A 17922-nucleotide genomic window follows, 5' to 3' on the forward strand; every position below is an offset into this window, starting at 1 on the left:
AGATTGTTGCTTACATTTCTGCTGCTGGTGGGGTCCCAGCAAGCTGCTGATTAGCAGGTGAACTGCTGTGATTATGTCATCGGTCCCCTTACCCAGAGACCTGATCAGATGTTCTATATCTCTTCTCAGGTGAGCAAGCAGGAATGCAGCAGGCTCTGCAACTGGAGGTTTGATGATCGCAGAGATATACTAGAAATACAAGACGAAGCAGTATTAAAGATCAGAGGTAAATCGGACTACTGCGATCACACAGCAAAATAGTTCTTTTTATTCTTGCATTTACTTGAACATCAGCACCTCCGTCTTTTTTTATTTAGACTAGTTTTTTTTTATTTCAATTATTTTATATCTATCTAATTTTAGATAGATATATCAGTTTGGTTCTACTGCATATTTAGTTTGCTCTTGATGTCTTTAATATTAATTATTTATCTTGTCAAACTACTTCTATGATGATCTAGATCTATACTCTTTCCTCATTTACAATTGCAACTGCATTTCCTCTTTTCTATATTTTGATGTTGTTCTATGTACCTGTTAATATATAATAATATTCTATTTACTTAGTTTAACTTTTTCTGCTGTGGTTGTTGTTTGCATTCGTATTTCTTTGCTCTTAAACTCTACAAAGGACGTCATGTTCACAAAAAGTGCTCAAATCTAATTTACCTGTGTGTGATTACAGGCCCCGAGCAGCATCGCCATGTGTGTGAGCATTCGAACAATAGTAAAGGGAACGGGTGAAATGTTCTTTGTGTCCAGCATATCTGGATTGTTCCGGCGACTTGGATCACCGAGGATGTGGCCTGTCTGGGTGCGGTCACCTCTGTTAGAGGAGGAAGAAAAGTTTTCACAAAATGGGATCTAATACCATTGCACATTTTGTCCTGGATTTTGAAAAGCACTTACTGCAAGGGAAGAACCTGAAATCCCTGCACAGGCCTATGGTCACTTCCTCCAATTACAGCACCACAGTCGACGCAGCGACTTGTTTGCATTGGCTGGCCGCACTGGGGAAACACAAGTTGCAAAATATTTCAAAATAAAAAAAATAAAATAAAACCCGAGTTCTTATAATATTTTTATATTTTAATCTAATCTGACTGAACATAACATACCTCCCCGATGGTGCAGGGATGACCATTTGGACAACCTGTGGGGTGATATGTAATGGCTCAGCTTTTGACAGTTTAATCTCAAATATCTGCAGTAAGTGCATAAAATCTTTATTCTTTACTTACAGTACCACTGCAGTGGACCCAGAGCTTGTTGAGCTGCTGCTACCATATCTTCTGGCATAGAAGGCAAAAACGCTGCCTATAAAGTTAATTAAAAAAAGTATTACATTTATTTCAAACAAGAAGTGTTAGCAAATATGATTGAAAACAGCTGCAACACAAACCTGCATGTTGGCAGGTGTCAGTGCTAGCTGCTGCAGTGGAGCTAAGATCGCCTGGTTTCCACAGAACAGTATGGCAGCTAAATGAACAGTTAATTCCACTGCGACGCTTTGGGCCCCGGAGGTGCCAGGACGAACAGAAAGAGGCCCCATTCTGTTGGTCACCAGAGCCTGCGCAAAGGTCTTCACCTCTGCACTGGCAAGGATGTTGGATTTCTGGATGTAAGCTTCAAGGGCTTCAAGTTGCTGTTGGTACAATTATACAAAAAATATACAACATCTCTTATACACACAGAAAAGTGCCTTTCCAAAAAAGATTATTTGAGATTTTACAGCTTTGGAAATATAGAGAGCCTTGCAAAGGTATTTGAAAACATCTGAACTTTTCCACATTTTGTCACAATACAACAACAAACTTGAGTTTATTTCAACAGGATTTTATGTGATACAATAAACTAGTACATAATTGGTAATTGAAAGAGAGAGGACACACAGTTTTCAAATTCTTTTACAAATAGAAATCTAAAGAATGTCCCATGTGTATAATTTCATACCCCTTTACTTTGATTCTCCTAAATAAAATCCAGTGCAACCTCCGGAGTCACTAATTGCAATCTGAGTCTGCTTGTCGGTAATTTAATTTCAGTATAAATATAGCTGTTTTATAAAGGCCTCAGAGGTTTATTGGAGACTTAATAAACAGAGCATCACCCGAAATTTTAAACAGTATGGCACAACTCCAAATTTGCAATACTGTTATCATTTTTCCTCCAGTTCAAATGCTTTAGACTAATTTAGGGATTTTGATTCAAAGATTTACCTGCGGCTTGGGATGGAATACCTCATTAGCTTGCCTATACAGAGTGGTGATTTCTCTGTACAGCGCTAACAGAAGGTAAACTGCTTTCAATTGTGGTAGACATCTGCAGCCCTATAGTAAAACAAGAGAGCATGTAGATACTCATAAAAATATATTTTTAAAAATACAAAGTCCTGGCCTGAACCTAAATTAATAAAAAGAGTAACGTTACCTCACAGGCCTCTTCCAGTCCTTCTACTTTGCCTTCCATAACCATCTTTGCAACAGCTTCTCTGATTTTCTTGTAATCTTCTCCACACACTAGATAGTGATCTGCTGGGGGGGTCTCTTCATTCTGGGTGCAGTCAGTGAAAATTGAACCACAATAGTTAATATGTGCCTATGTACATAATTCAGCAACTACCATAAAAAATAAATGTCACACTAAACCTGCTGCTGAACTTCTTCAGGGAACAGCCAACCCATCTGACCCCGCCTAAGAAGTTTCTGGACAAACTCCACTCCATGTTGGCTGCAGATCTTGCGGATCAAATAGACACGATACCAGTCGTTCCGACTCCGCCTGCACAGGTTCACCACACTATCCAGAAAGGCTGCGGTTCCATTTTGACCACCTTGGGGAGAGGCTGGAGGAAGTTTAAAAGGAGAGAAGGGCTAAAATGAACACATTTTGAAATGGAGTACATTCAAACCGCTCTTGAAACATAGAAGAGACATTGTTCTGCCTTGTAATGTCATCATTACACACCTGTTGCTCTCAATTGTTCCGCAATCAGGCTAGCAGCCATATCCAGGTCCATACGCACTCTGGCCAACTGCTGCAGGTACTCCACAGTCGGCTTTTCAGCATGCTGACTGTGCGTTTGCAGATACTCAGTCAGGAAAGCACTTTCATTTTGTAAATACGCCTTCTGATCTGCAGCAGACCTGATCTGGAGCTTCTCAAACATGGAATCCTAGAATGAATAAAGAGACAATGAAATGCTAAAAAAAATAATCTACAAAGCATTGTAAGATACTGCAATCTGGATGTAGCTTTTAAAGCCAAGCGTACCTCCAGACAGTTAATGTACAAGCAGTAGAGTTCAGTTTTGTCTGCCTCCTCCAAGAGGTTGCTCTGCTCAACAGCCGCTAGATGCTTCTGCAAATATCTCTTCACTTCATCAAAGCTAAGAAGAAAAATGTTAGAAATATAAGAAATGCGAACACATGCAGCAGCCTCCTCACATATTGGCTCCTTGGTACAGATGTGCAAAAATAGTTAAAATAAATACATATTTTATTACATCCTTTACAGCCTTTAGTTTGAGTGCATTCATAAGTCAACAAGAATGGATGCTAAAAAGTAGCAAATTTGTACTTTTGTAAAAACAAAATGATCATGTTGGATTTTTATCCCACTTAATAAAATGTATTAGAATTGAAATTGGATTATTCTAAATGTTCTCAGTGAAATTATGCATTTTCTTCTTGATTTTTTTTACACATCTTTGCTAAGAGCATCAATAGGTGTGCAGGCACTGTATTTAGGAAGCAAACAAGCACAATACAACTAGAATAATAGCAAAATAATGTAACCATTACACCTCACCTATACTTCATCAGAAGTTTGAGCACCACTGAGCGAACAACAGGATTTTTATCAACTGAGTCATCAAACGGAGAGAGCACTTTTGTCAGCATTTGTCGATTGACTAAAAAGAAAACGATGTTCAGATTTTAATGTTATAGGTACACACAGACATAGAAGGAGGGGGAAAAGGCTGTAACACAGTACCTCTAAGGATAGGAACCGGGCTGGCCTCCACCATTAGGAAAGATAGCAAATGAAGAATGACCGTTGGACACGGTGGAGAGTTGTCCTTGAAGCACACGGTAGACACCAGGTCTATGAAGAAAGCGTTGCACCGCTTTCTGAACTGGGCATGCTGGCTGACAAGAATCCTACACAGAACAAGAGGCACAGATATATTAATTAAATTAGATCTCATGTCTGATTGTCCGAGCTCACAAATCCTCTAAAAAGATTAAATAAATATACATTAAAAACACAACTCATAGATTACTTACTTGATATCATTTGAGGGAACCAAGGGGAAGTTTTCTTGAACTGGATCCATGCAAAGGGGACAGTACATCTGACCGGGGACCAGCCAGCGTTTGATACAAGCTACACAGTAGATGTGGTTACATTGCAGGCAGAGTGGATCTTGGGGGTCTCCCATGCAAACTGGACACAGCATGTGACCGAACCTGGTCACAGAAAATACAAACATAACCAGAAAAGCCAGGTTTCATTCAAGAATACAAAGATTCCACAGTAAATATTCAGTTTAGGATCTAGTTACTAACATTTTTTAGGCTAAGATAAAACTATGTAGTAAAGACACTTGGTCAGTTCCTTGAAGGTACCACCAAACATCATTAACAAAAAAAGAAGGAGCTGTAATCATCATTGCAATTTCACTGTGTGCAATATTGCAAGATGCTTCAACGCAATATTTGGTAGAATATAACACATCCGGGACCATGCATTAAAACACTGCTTCCTGCAATACATTTGGGTCATTTTATGTCTTTTATCACTGCACCTAATATAGAACTTAGTGACAAGCTCAATAAAAGTGGTGAAGACATTTCAGTGGTAGAAAAGAAACAGAAGAGAGGCCGAAAGAGAGTAATTGCTATCAATATCATTATTGCGATATTCAACAGCAAAAACATAATTTTACGTTTTCCTAATTTCGTGCAGCCCAGAATTCAATTCTAAGGATGACTGTCATCAATTTTATGCTTTTTGTTTTAAATATATATACTGAATTTTAGATTTTTACCTGAAAATGCGATCCACAGCTCCATCTTTGCAGTTTTTCAGCAAACCAATTACTGCCTCAAAAATCTGCTGAGTTTTGATTTCGGAATTTTTTTCAAGAATCTTGATGGAAAAGAAAAATGTAAACATTTAAGCTTCACTGGGAAAACAAAAAAACAGTTTGGAGCCAGCTTTATGCTAACATTTCAAAAGAAAACTGAAAAAAGGTAAAAACCTTGCCAAGCCCTCGCATACTCTCCAACACTAAAGGTGTGAGCTTCTTGTCCAGCTCCTCTATTTCCAGCAACATGTGCTCCACGAATAAAGAGAGAGAAAATATGCGATTCCATCCGGATCTGAATACAAAGGAACACAATACCAGCTTTCCTCACAGTTTGTATCATTAAGTAAACACACTATAAACCTTGATGATGATTTTCCCTTAACTTACTGGACTCTGTTGACTATCATCTTGCTCCTCTCTCCATAATGCCTCACACTGTCTTCTGAACAGATTAGTTCAATAGGAACCTGAAGTTTCTTCACCTGCCTGAGCCACCCTTGTCTTTGAGCATCAGTGTCCAGCAATCTGGGCTCCAAGTGCTCCAAACATGCAAAAGCAGCATAAATGTCGAGGACCTTGGAGACAAGGAAAATGTATTTCAAGACATTAAAGTCAAAAGCCTGATGACTAGCATAAAAAAAATATATATAAAAAATGTATGTGGGGCAAGTTTAGGCTTACAAGTTCAATGTTGTCTCCTGCATGTGGATTCCCAAGGAGGTCGTTGGTCACCTGGGGTTCGATACACATCATTCGGGAGAGATTCTGCAGCCGGTTTTTAAACTTGTGATAAGCAGCATGAACCCATGGAAGAGCTGTCACATTCTCAGTGTCATTCAGCTGTAGTCGTAGTTCACTGACACAACTATTCAAGGCACCACAGAGAAGCTGGAAAGGCAGAACATGTGCTTTAATACAATATGCGTTCTCAGACAATGTGACATTATAGGGCATTGAGTAAAATCAAGACAACCTGCAGATCTTCTGGAGAAGTGACATTCATTGACATAAAGATGAAATCTTGAAGGTAGCGATGATAAAACTCCATCTGAGTCTCTGAATCGGCTTTCTCAATGCAGCGGCCGAGCGGTGTTTTCCAAAAGAACTCAAGAAATTCTAATTCAGTGTGTCCTGGGAAACATATAAATCAAGTTTGATACTGTATATCTGCATCTGTAATAGGTTAACTTAAGGACCTATTAATTTGCTTATACCTTCATTCTGTAGGGCATAAATGCAAAGTTCCTCTAAATAGTCCTTAATTCTCCAGCTGAAGGGCATGCTGCAGCACATGTTCCTGTCTTGAGCAATGTAGTTCTGAACAAGGATCGTTCTTGTCTCAGAGCTGAAAAAGGTATAAACATAAAAAGGTAAACAACCTGTTACAGTAAATATTATTATAAAAAACATTTTGCTACTACTGACCTAGGATCCATCATTAAGTGTGAGATTTCCAGCAGTTTTTCATTGCTAAAGATATCCAACCACAATCTCTTCACCAACTCAGAGGAGTTTTTATCAAGCAGGAGATCCATGTTTTGGTCCCGGTCAATCACTGAAACTAGATGTGCCAAAATGGGGACTACCACAGCCTGAACACGCTTCCATAAGGTGTGTCTGAAATAATTGCAAAACAAGTCAACAAAAGCTTCCAACAAACGTTATTTTACATTGTATGCATTGAGGTTATTGTGGTTACCTGAAAGTGCCTCCTTCCTGCAAGGCATCGATGTTTGAAGCCTCTTTGAGTACCCAGTCGCTCTTGGATAATGTGTTCCCATCATGAATCAGTAACAATGAGTGAAGACGCCTTTTCACTGTTTGAAGAAATTCCTCTGACAACAAACAAAATGACAAGTACAGCAACTGTAGTCAACCTAAATATTAGTAATAATATTAATAAATAATAAAACAGTTAAAACAAAAATACAGGTCCTTCTCAAAATATTAGCATATTGTGATAAAGTTCATTATTTTCCATAATGTCATGATGAAAATTTAACATTCATATATTTTAGATTCATTGCACACTAACTGAAATATTTCAGGTCTTTTATTGTCTTAATACGGATAATTTTGGCATACAGCTCATGAAAACCCAAAATTCCTATCTCACAAAATTAGCATATTTCATCCGACCAATAAAAGAAAAGTGTTTTTAATACAAAAAACGTCAACCTTCAAATAATCATGTACAGTTATGCACTCAATACTTGGTCGGGAATCCTTTTGCAGAAATGACTGCTTCAATGCGGCGTGGCATGGAGGCAATCAGCCTGTGGCACTGCTGAGGTCTTATGGAGGCCCAGGATGCTTCGATAGCGGCCTTTAGCTCATCCAGAGTGTTGGGTCTTGAGTCTCTCAACGTTCTCTTCACAATATCCCACAGATTCTCTATGGGGTTCAGGTCAGGAGAGTTGGCAGGCCAATTGAGCACAGTGATACCATGGTCAGTAAACCATTTACCAGTGGTTTTGGCACTGTGAGCAGGTGCCAGGTCATGCTGAAAAATGAAATCTTCATCTCCATAAAGCTTTTCAGCAGATGGAAGCATGAAGTGCTCCAAAATCTCCTGATAGCTAGCTGCATTGACCCTGCCCTTGATAAAACACAGTGGACCAACACCAGCAGCTGACACGGCACCCCAGACCATCACTGACTGTGGGTACTTGACACTGGACTTCTGGCATTTTGGCATTTCCTTCTCCCCAGTCTTCCTCCAGACTCTGGCACCTTGATTTCCGAATAACATGCAGAATTTGCTTTCATCCGAAAAAAGTACTTTGGACCACTGAGCAACAGTCCAGTGCTGCTTCTCTGTAGCCCAGGTCTGGGGAATGCGGCACCTGTAGCCCATTTCCTGCACACGCCTGTGCACGGTGGCTCTCGATGTTTCTACTCCACACTCAGTCCACTGCTTCCGCAGGTCCCCCAAGGTCTGGAATCGGCCCTTCTCCACAATCTTCCTCAGGGTCCGGTCACCTCTTCTCGTTGTGCAGCGTTTTCTGCCACACTTTTTCCTTCCCACAGACTTCCCACTGAGGTGCCTTGATACAGCACTCTGGGAACAGCCTATTCGTTCAGAAATGTCTTTCTGTGTCTTACCCTCTTGCTTGAGGGTGTCAATAGTGGCCTTCTGGACAGCAGTCAGGTCGGCAGTCTTACCCATGATTGGGGTTTTGAGTGATGAACCAGGCTGGGAGTTTTAAAGGCCTCAGGAATCTTTTGCAGATGTTTAGAGTTAACTCGTTGATTCAGATTATTAGGTTCATAGCTCGTTTAGAGACCCTTTTAATTATATGCTAATTTTGTGAGATAGGAATTTTGGGTTTTCATGAGCTGTATGCCAAAATCATCCATATTAAGACAATAAAAGACCTGAAATATTTCAGTTAGTGTGCAATGAATCTAAAATATATTAATGTTAAATTTTCATCATGACATTATGGAAAATAATGAACTTCATCACAATATGCTAATATTTTGAGAAGGACCTGTATATATGATCTAACCATCATGATTTTAGTAAACCAGAAAACATTTACCGTAAATTCCGGATTATAAGCCGCTACTTTTTTCACACACTTTGAACACTGCGGCCCATAAAACGGTGTGGCTAGTGCATGTTTTTTTTTTTCATGCCGCCAAAAACATTTTGCCTGCTAACAGTAGACCAATCAAATTGATGAGTAGTTCAAAGAGGTCCAATGAACTAAAATTAGAGCATGTGGCTTTTAATCAGGTGCGCTCTGTAGTCCGGAATTTACGGTATTACGAAACTATTGTTTCAAAACAGTGATATTGACAATGAAAGAAAAACACAGATGTTTATCGTTTTACCTTTTATTTCATCATTGTTACTCAGGAGAGCCAAAAGGATCTCAACCCTCCGAGTGCTGCGGAAGCCACATGTGGCTTGGTCTCTTAGCATGCCGACAGCAGCCTGCACACAGCTCCGAAGCAACGATGTGGTGTCCACAACATTTTCCAAGCCCTTCATGAAGGAGACAAGTTGATATTAAAATATGCACTTATAGTGGACAAGAGACGGAAAACATAAGGAGGCACAATTAGTGTATTATAGCCATATTCACAAAGTTAGAATATGGTGTCCGATAAGGCTCGTTTGTCAAATTAAAAGTGCCGTTTTAAAGAAACAAACCTCAATCTGGTATTAAGCACCACATTTATGTTTTAAGAATTGTTTGGTCTGGTTGTTTGGTAATGTTCTAATCTTAAATGTCTTGTTTTCATTAGCTGTAAGCCAAAAATCATCACAAATAAAAGAAATAAAAGCTTGAAAACATATTTATGTGTGTATTTAGTCTATATGTCTCACTTGTTGAAATGAATTACTGAAATAATAAGTGTACTTTTAAATAATGTTTTTATTTATTGAACATGACTGTATATATTGGTTTAATCTTACTAAAAATGTCAAATTTACAGTCTATACTTACGCTTTCTTCCAACTCTTCCTGCTCACTCTCTGTGTACATGTCATCAGTCTCCATAGCTGTAAAAAACAAATATATATGTAGTGCAAAACATATAGGTGAAAGTTGTACCTTAGTTTGAGCCCTTACTTTTACCTTCAGGCTGAGTTGCTTTTGTTTCAAACATTTGACTGATTTTCATGTTTTGCAAGGTCTTGATGTCTGAAACAATGTCCTTTGACCTTCTGAGGTCATCTATATGAACTGATCTCCAAGGGCCTGTAAAACGTATGATGTCTTGGATTATTTCCTGGTCAGATTAAAAACAAAAAATACACAAATAGTATTATCCTACCTCCATGGAAACCAATGTAAGAAGTCCCTCCTTCCATTCTTGGCAACCTTGTGATAAAGTAGACAAACACCTTTCTTCCTGTGCTCTCCTGTGTTAACTTGTTGATCTCATTTAGTGATGAATACCTGAAAATGTACCACAACATTCAACATGGCGACAGGACAAGGTGGTGAAATCCACACAGAAAACAAATGGACTAACTTTGCAGACGCAATCAGGTTGGTGCTCTCAGAGGGTTCATCAAAATTACACTGAATGATGAGGATTCGATTGCATGGTCCAGTCAAACTGCCTCCATTTTCAGCTGTGAGGAAGTTCCTTCAATAAAAACAGAATTTGATCTTTCATTTTTTGAATATTCCTTGTAAGTAAGGTTAACAATATCAAATTACATTTTATAAAATGCTAGTCTGACAAAACCATGGCTCTAAACATAAGACTTTCTGTATGTGACACCACTGGTGGAACTTGGGCTGCCGTATGTGCTTCTCTGAAGAAATATGAAGAATTGACTTCTCTTTAGCCACCTGTTCACTAAAGGAGGTTGTATAGTGCTGCACAGGGTTATTTATTATTATGTTTTGCTATTTTTATGTCAAATCCTGTTGTAATACTGTTTTAAAATTTTTGTAACGATGCTGCTATTTGAAAAACCTAGTAGTCATTTAGGTGGTACATGTTATAAAAGGTTTGAGAACCACTGGTATAGAAAATATCATCGAAGATGTGTTTTTAGATGTAGTTTATTTCACCGAGTGACCGTTTATTTATGGTTTGGTAGTCACTACAATATCAGGACAACAAAAAACAAACCTTATCTTTTTTAGGAAGGAGTGCTCTGTGTCAAACTGTTGGAGAGAGAGAAGCTCCACGCTGTGAAACATTTTCTTCAGAGGTTCCATGTCAAACGCGGTCAAAAGTCTGGAGAATGTCGTCACCTATGGTTTGACATTCACGTTAGATCTTATAATCGTAAGCAACTAAAGGCTTTATTTGAAGATAAAAGGCCAGTAAGCATTACCTCTGTGAAGAATGTGCTGCTACTTGTCTCCTGTCTTGTGTGAGCATGGATGTAGTCAGCTAAACAGCTGTTGCTCTGCTCCTCAAAGTACACTTTGGCCATATGCTGACTTTCCACTTTTGGCAGGCCTGTGCAGTCCAATCGCACCACAGAGTCTGGTGTAGCACATTTGAGTAGTATGAGTTTCGCCTCATCAAGCAGTCCCCTCTCAGAATCTGAAGTTTCCAAATTGTCCTTCTGCTCCTCCATCACTTGAAGAATCACAGAAGCACAGGTATCGGAGTGGTAGCCAATGAAAACATCGGGGGGGGTGTACTTGTAAGTCTCAGCTGCTCCAGTATGCTGACCAATAAGAGAAACAAAAAGCTGCACCCATGTCTCCAGTTTTTCCACCATGTTTTTTTGCTCAGCCTTAAGGACAGTGTGGATGTCAAGGTAGTGTTTCTCCAGTCTGTTGATGAGAGGTATCGGGAATTGTTTGTAGACCACTTCTCTTTCCTCAATGACAATTAGGCGGAAGTCTTTGTGCACTCTGCACTTAACACGATGGGTTCCTAATCCAAGATCGACATATTTCTGTCCTCCCAAGCATACATAGTACTGATTGAGGGCATCATAGAGACTTTCATAGAGGTTTTGCAAGTTTAGAAGCACAACTGTTTGACCTGTCTCCATGCATATCTTCACTCTGTTGATGTTGCGACAGATTTGGGTGTACTCTTGGTCTTTTGGAAAGCTAGATCCAAAGATTATTTCTGGTTGACCACTTTCTGAAAAGAATGTTTGCTGTAGGATCTGTAGGGCTGCATAGTTTTTTGTTAGCACAAGGAGGTACCGACACTCTTCCTCTTGTCCCACAGCTTGAATGTTTTCTTTCACAAACTCAATGGTGTTGATGTTCTCCAGATTTGGAGCAATTTGAAGTCTTTCGGTAAAGACAACAACTGCATCTACATCATCCCTGCCACTGAAATTTCTCAACACAGCCTTAACAATCTCCTCTGCTGTGGGCTTTCGTTGAGAGGTTTTGGCCACAGCAAAGATCATCTTTATCAAGCTGTAATAGTCACGTAGGCCAAAGAATCCTTTCCCTTGTTTCCGACAAATGTTCAAGTAGGATCTTGCAAATGGTTTAAAGAAATCACGAACTCTCTCTAAAACCATTACATCAGACGAGCATATGCCTTTAGCACTCTCAATGAGTTCTTTCTCATCAGGGTCACCACGTGAGACAAAAATGCCCCTATTCATCTTTGCAGGGTCTAGTGCCCAGTTGGAAATACCAATGAATCCAACCTTTTTGTGTGGTAGTGGTTCATCATCAATGCAACCCTCTTCCAGCAATGGGTGAAGAGTTTTTAGCGGCATCTTTGGAGAGTCCTCTGCCAACCCAATTTCATCAAGAACCACAACTGAAATGTACTCATTCAGGTTTTTCCCTTCCTGAAACCGCCCACATTGCTTGAATGTGTTGATGATGCCTTCTGGAGTTGAGTGAGGGCTACACTGGAAAGACACCAAATGGATCTGTTTGAGCATCTTATAAAGGTCAGAATGAGCAGCTTGGCCCTGCATGGCATCTGCTACTAGAGTTTTAGAAAGGGACTTTGAGCTTCCAGGTTTTCCAACTAAAAAGAGGGGGATTCTTAGCTCAATGCAGAGAACCATCATGAAGACGTTCTCTTTGAGGGCACTGTTTCTTGCAATAGTATCTCCCATTGGCACACCACTCAAAAGTAAATCTTGCATGAGTGAGATGTCATGCATTAATCTCACTGGTTTATATGATGGTGGTAGTCGCTTGCTGATTTTCTGTCTGTATTTGTCCTTATTTTCAAGGCAGGCATGATAGCACACTCCTATGGCCATGACAAGCGACCAGAGAACAGGATCTCGATCCTCAGGATCTCTGTGGTGTCCTTCATTTCCTTCTTTGTTTTGACTACTCTCAAATTTCTGAAGCTCTGAAAAGAACATTTCATGGTGGTCATGGAACCAAACAAAAGCTTGCATGCAGCGCTCCACATCTCTCAAACTGACAAAGCTGCATTCATCCTTCCTGGTCCTCATGTATTTCTGTGAGGCTGAAAGAACATCCGTGATGCATTGAATGTAAGTTTGATCAATTGCTTTGGTTGTAGTGACTCTTTGCACAATCTGCTGGATGTATATTTTTTCTGTGTGATCATTTAACTGTCCAAAGTCCCATACCAGAGGTATCATGCTTGGTGGCAATGCTTGAACTCTATACACTAGCTGGCGTAAAGGTATAGACCCCAGTTTTTCATCAGTCTCTTCTGCTCTAACTCGGTACCCAAGGCCAGCAGATTCCAACCTTTGAATCATGTCATCTGTGTGCTTTCTGTAGGGATTGCATGCAGCAATGATCTGCAACCCTAAGTTGGGTGTTAAATATTCTCCCTTCACGGTCTTGTCACAGAGGACCTCCTTGATACTGCTGATAGCCTCTGTAGTATTGGCCTCATCAAAGAAAAGCACAGAGTCAAACCCAAAGTCTTGCTTGTTGATATAAGCAATGTCTTCTGCTTCTTTGACTTTAGCATAGATCATCTCTGAGGTTGTCCCTCCATGCACCTTGACCAGTTTCATGTTCTCAGTTGCGACTCCAGTTCTTCGCAATTCACAAAGGAATTTTATCAGCCTGGTTTTGCCACACCCTGTCTCTCCCATTATGATGACAGGTATGCCACATCTGAACCGCATATGGATTGCTAGCATCTTTAATATGTTGTCTGTTGTGAGTTCATATGTCTCATCGGGGTCAAGAGGCCACTGGATACCAAGCACATTGCAGATTCGCTCTATTTTCTCCCATCTTGGAAGGGTATCAAAGTCAATGTTGAAAGGAACTCTTTGAAGCTGTAGGCCTTCATACAATGCTCTGGTCATGACGTTCTGTCTGATGACCCTTCCAGATGTGGGCTCAATGGCATCAACATAGTTCTGATCATTGGGTTGAAGATGAAAACCAATAAAGGTCATGGAAACATGATCATCATTAAAGAAGATGTATGGATGTGGTTCAGTTTCCCATCTTTTTCTGATGAGAAAAGGAGCCAGATCTTCATCTCGGACACCAGCCAGATTAACTTGTGACCTGCCAGGACTCTGGTCAGAGATGCTTAGTGATGGAGTGGCAAAGTCCTTGGCCATCAGAATCATGAAGTCCACCACAAAGGTTTTAAATCCACTGAGTGTGTCCCCAGTGAAAGTGGCATCACAAAAAACTGATGTCTCACAGTCTCTCAGTTGCAGGTTAAGAAACCAAGTGAAATTTCTAAGTTCAGCCCAGGATGGGTCCATTACACCACAGTACATGAGAAGCATCTGAAGACATTGTACATGTGACCCCTCAACACCCTGATATGTAAACACATCTAGATCGATGTGGTTATAGAACCGTGTCAGGTACTGATAAGGCCGCTGAAAGGCCTCACTCCTGAACTCTTTATCATCCATCAGTGGGTCATCACTGCTCACAATGTTAGGATCCTCCTGCATTCTCATCTCTAGCATGAGGACCTCTTTGGGTGGTCGACAGAAAATATTAGGAAACACGTCCAAAAACGTGCCATTTGCTGTTTGTGCCTATTAAGAAAAAGGTAGAGAGAGGTGAGGTAGACAAAGATAAACAAAGGGTGATCAATATGAAATGCTAAAAACTCTTACCTCCCGAGTAGCATTTCTTGTTGACTTGACAGTGGGCTCTAAAATCTCTATCACATACAGCTGTTTGTCATTGCACCTCCACATTTTCCCCTCAGAGTCCATCAAATAACGCAGAACCAACAATTTGAAGAGGAATTCTTGGAGACCTTTCTGGACCTTTTCAGAATCAAAAAAAGACCCCATGTTCAACAGAAAATAAAATACAATATGCCAGAATAATTTCTTAAATGACTTATAATTATAAATAAATTAATATTTACCGATGATGTGACATCAAAATGGAAAATAATGAGCTCTTTTCTTTTAGGAGTGTCGAGCAAAGACTGAAGGATGGTAGTCTCATCAACTTTAGGTTCAATCAAGCAAATGCATTTCAACATTGACTGCTCTTTATTTGAGTGCTCAAGTTTTTCATACAGCCTCCTGATGTACAGAGATTTACCTGCAATTTAAAAAATACATACAGAGCTATAAACAATTATATTTCCTATGCTGTAAGTGATCAAGGTGAAATATTTCATATACCTACCAACACCAGCCCTCTGAGACGAGACAACACCAACACAGAGTCTGTCTTTGAATGCTGCTGCAGCGCTGCACTGTTCTGCTGGGACAGTGTAGTGTTTGTGGAGGTACTGCTGGATCCCCGCTAATGGCTCTTGGGGAATCATGTGCAACCTGTACTGGCTGAAGGCAGATGGAAGGTATGCATGTTCTCTCTCTGAGCTACAAATGATGACAAGGCTGTAGTTTTTCCTGCTCTGCATTTTCATCCGCTGGAAAAAGTTCTCAACTTTAGAGCTAACATCGTAACTCAGGAGATCTCCATATACTAGAGAGTATATCTTCTGTCCCCTGTACCCAGTGCCAAGGCAGCGCCTGAGGAATAGCTCCACTTGTTCATATGGAGTTGAGGGATTGCACAGTAGGACTTCATCATAGGTGGGAAGAGCTTCATCTTTGCTGCTCATGTAAACTGAGATGCAAGATGTCAAGGCATCATCATGCGGACAAACAACGAGATTTGGCTTTCCAGTGACCAAACCTCTAGGCAGCTGCCTGTTTATGATATTCCTAATGTTGTCATCAGAAATGTCTTCTTCACTGTCATCTTCTTCATCCTCGTCATCTTTGTTGGCCAGTATTTCTAACAGTCGGCCAAGACTTTTTATATCAAGAATGTTGGGAAGAAAATTCTTCATGTCTTTCATGTAAGCATTCCATATGTGATCAAATAACTGAAGACCCTTTGCTTTTTCCACAAGACTTGGCAAAGGATCCAATTCACTTGAGAACTCTTCCAGGTCACTTCTTGACACTACAACAAAAGTCTGAAACTCAATGTCCTCGTTTTGATCTTCGGGTTTTGTAATGATTTGATATTGGAGCTCGTGCCAAACTTGCCTCAGATCTTTAGATGTGCAATTTGGCTTGATGAAGGAGAGCATCATAAGAACTTGGTCCTCGACATTATTTACATTTTGCTGCGTCAGCTTGCTACATAGGTAGACAATCTGCTCGGCCGTGTAGTAATTTAAGAAGTAATGTTGGGATCTCTGTTTGTGTACAAAGTTCATCCAGTATTCCAGACATTTCTCCATTTTTCTACAGAGTTCAGGAAGCTGCTCATCTGTGCTGCTCTCCACGATGACATTGGGTGCACTGTCCAAATTAAAATCCATCAAAATGCTAGATTCAAAGCCACGTGAGGAGCAATTAATTTGCACTTCCCAGTGTCTGAACAGAGGATTTCCAGCAGTGTATAGAGCAATGAAGGCTTCTGTTAGTCTTTGAACACTGGCAAAAACCTGTAACATGGAAAAAGTAATTCACAAGGAAGAAAACCTTTCAAGAATCAGTATGCAAAAATATTTATGATTTTCTCTAAAGTCACTGATTGAATGAATAGTTAATTTTACTCAAGATATAATACATTGCACTAGCTCTTAATGTACTGACTTTAAAGACACTTTAATAAAGTGACCACCATAATCCATAAACTCCAGTTTTGTTTAAACAGGTGTGTGCCCATCCTTTCACATAAATCTTAACTCATTCTTTTCTGTTTACCTCTGCTTTTTAGGTTCCTTGAACTTTATAGATACACTATGTTCTTGTACTGCAGTGTTATAACACTAGAGATTGAAGTGTCTTTTCTCATTATATAATTTCAAAGACATTAAACGTTGGTGGCAAATCTCTGCAGATCTCTTGGTATTCCAGTTGTCCTTAAAGCATGTTTTTTTTTTTTTTCCAAACAACACAGAACACATGACGGGTTTAGCAACAATTTGTGCACATTAGCAGATACTGTCAGCAAGAGATTCAAATACAGCCAATGTCTTGATAGTGCAATTCTCCACAGTGGACCATGAATGTTTTTACATATTAAGAGTAATCACAGTAAACCAAATGTACCTAATCTGAATATGCAGATAATCTTGAGACATTTCTAATTTGTTACTTTTTGCCATAAGTCAAATCAATATAAAACATAATGCATATAGAAAATCGTCTGTATGCTCTTTACAGATTAAATTATTTAATTTTACCTCTACAAAATGTTCAACTTCATTCTGTCCTTGATCCCCTTTTCCAGACATAAGCATGAGTTTGTTTTGCAGCTCCCTTAGGTCTTCAAGAGAGTAGCAGCGCATATGTCGACCTTCATCGTGCTCCTCAGGGATCTGCAGCTTCAGGGCAGTTTCAAGACTCAACTGGATCCAACCAAAAACAGAGAAATAAGCTTGTATCCATGATTTTGTAGAAACTATGTTCTTAGAGATGACCTCTTTAATGCATGAAGAGAGACAGAGCAATCTTTTACTGAACTGATTTTACCTTTTTTACACCTTGTGCATTAATTAGGTAGATTCCTTTGTTGTTGATGGCTGTGGCTAAAGAGAGAGAGGATAGCTCTACTGACCCGTGGCTGTCCTTCACAGTTTTTAACCACTCAAGATGACGTGCGCTGTCACGCTGAAAGATTAGAAAAATATATTTTTATCACAAAATATCCTATTCCCTAATATAAACAAAATGCTTGGAATTAGTCTTCATTAGAGATGTTTATATTGTTATCTCACCAGTTTTTTTGGCAAATTGTTGTCATTCTCCAAAGCTCTCCAGAGCTTTTTGAGCACTTCTTTGAAAGCAGGAAAACCAGAGTCTGCTTTAAGCTCATACAGCACAGAAGAATAACCAAGGACTGCATCATGGAAGCAAGCTACACGATCCACATCCATATCATTCTCTCCAGCAGAGATGGAAGCCAAGTCGACAAACACCTTCAACTCATTGATATCTACAAATAACATGTAAGTAC

The 17922-nt window shown here is 39.7% G+C and overlaps 1 protein-coding gene across 2 annotated transcripts in view; it reads right to left on the reverse strand.

Moving 5' to 3' along the window:
- The window catches only part of LOC124862656 (E3 ubiquitin-protein ligase rnf213-alpha-like), a 50857-nt gene that overhangs the window by 18632 nt on the left and 14303 nt on the right, over positions 1 to 17922 (reverse strand). For both annotated transcript variants that reach the window (XM_047356703.1, XM_047356702.1), the window contains exons 22-56: positions 17684 to 17901; positions 17439 to 17576; positions 17150 to 17314; positions 15127 to 16405; positions 14858 to 15039; positions 14598 to 14753; positions 10908 to 14516; positions 10700 to 10824; positions 10088 to 10204; positions 9887 to 10011; positions 9688 to 9810; positions 9556 to 9611; positions 8936 to 9089; positions 6795 to 6930; positions 6521 to 6712; positions 6310 to 6440; positions 6069 to 6226; positions 5777 to 5983; positions 5483 to 5670; positions 5267 to 5387; positions 5054 to 5154; positions 4290 to 4472; positions 3997 to 4163; positions 3811 to 3913; positions 3274 to 3388; positions 2968 to 3175; positions 2649 to 2845; positions 2431 to 2553; positions 2220 to 2330; positions 1403 to 1645; positions 1242 to 1317; positions 1119 to 1153; positions 910 to 1010; positions 670 to 826; positions 15 to 189 (exon numbers count right to left, since the gene is read on the reverse strand). In XM_047356703.1, the coding sequence (XP_047212659.1) occupies positions 15 to 189; positions 670 to 826; positions 910 to 1010; positions 1119 to 1153; positions 1242 to 1317; positions 1403 to 1645; positions 2220 to 2330; positions 2431 to 2553; positions 2649 to 2845; positions 2968 to 3175; positions 3274 to 3388; positions 3811 to 3913; positions 3997 to 4163; positions 4290 to 4472; positions 5054 to 5154; positions 5267 to 5387; positions 5483 to 5670; positions 5777 to 5983; positions 6069 to 6226; positions 6310 to 6440; positions 6521 to 6712; positions 6795 to 6930; positions 8936 to 9089; positions 9556 to 9611; positions 9688 to 9810; positions 9887 to 10011; positions 10088 to 10204; positions 10700 to 10824; positions 10908 to 14516; positions 14598 to 14753; positions 14858 to 15039; positions 15127 to 16405; positions 17150 to 17314; positions 17439 to 17576; positions 17684 to 17901 (9675 nt within the window). The remainder of the gene's footprint in view (positions 1 to 14; positions 190 to 669; positions 827 to 909; positions 1011 to 1118; positions 1154 to 1241; positions 1318 to 1402; positions 1646 to 2219; positions 2331 to 2430; positions 2554 to 2648; positions 2846 to 2967; positions 3176 to 3273; positions 3389 to 3810; positions 3914 to 3996; positions 4164 to 4289; positions 4473 to 5053; positions 5155 to 5266; positions 5388 to 5482; positions 5671 to 5776; positions 5984 to 6068; positions 6227 to 6309; positions 6441 to 6520; positions 6713 to 6794; positions 6931 to 8935; positions 9090 to 9555; positions 9612 to 9687; positions 9811 to 9886; positions 10012 to 10087; positions 10205 to 10699; positions 10825 to 10907; positions 14517 to 14597; positions 14754 to 14857; positions 15040 to 15126; positions 16406 to 17149; positions 17315 to 17438; positions 17577 to 17683; positions 17902 to 17922) is intronic.

Source organism: Girardinichthys multiradiatus, chromosome X (genome assembly GCF_021462225.1).
Source record: "Girardinichthys multiradiatus isolate DD_20200921_A chromosome X, DD_fGirMul_XY1, whole genome shotgun sequence".
Classification (NCBI taxonomy): domain Eukaryota; kingdom Metazoa; phylum Chordata; class Actinopteri; order Cyprinodontiformes; family Goodeidae; genus Girardinichthys; species Girardinichthys multiradiatus.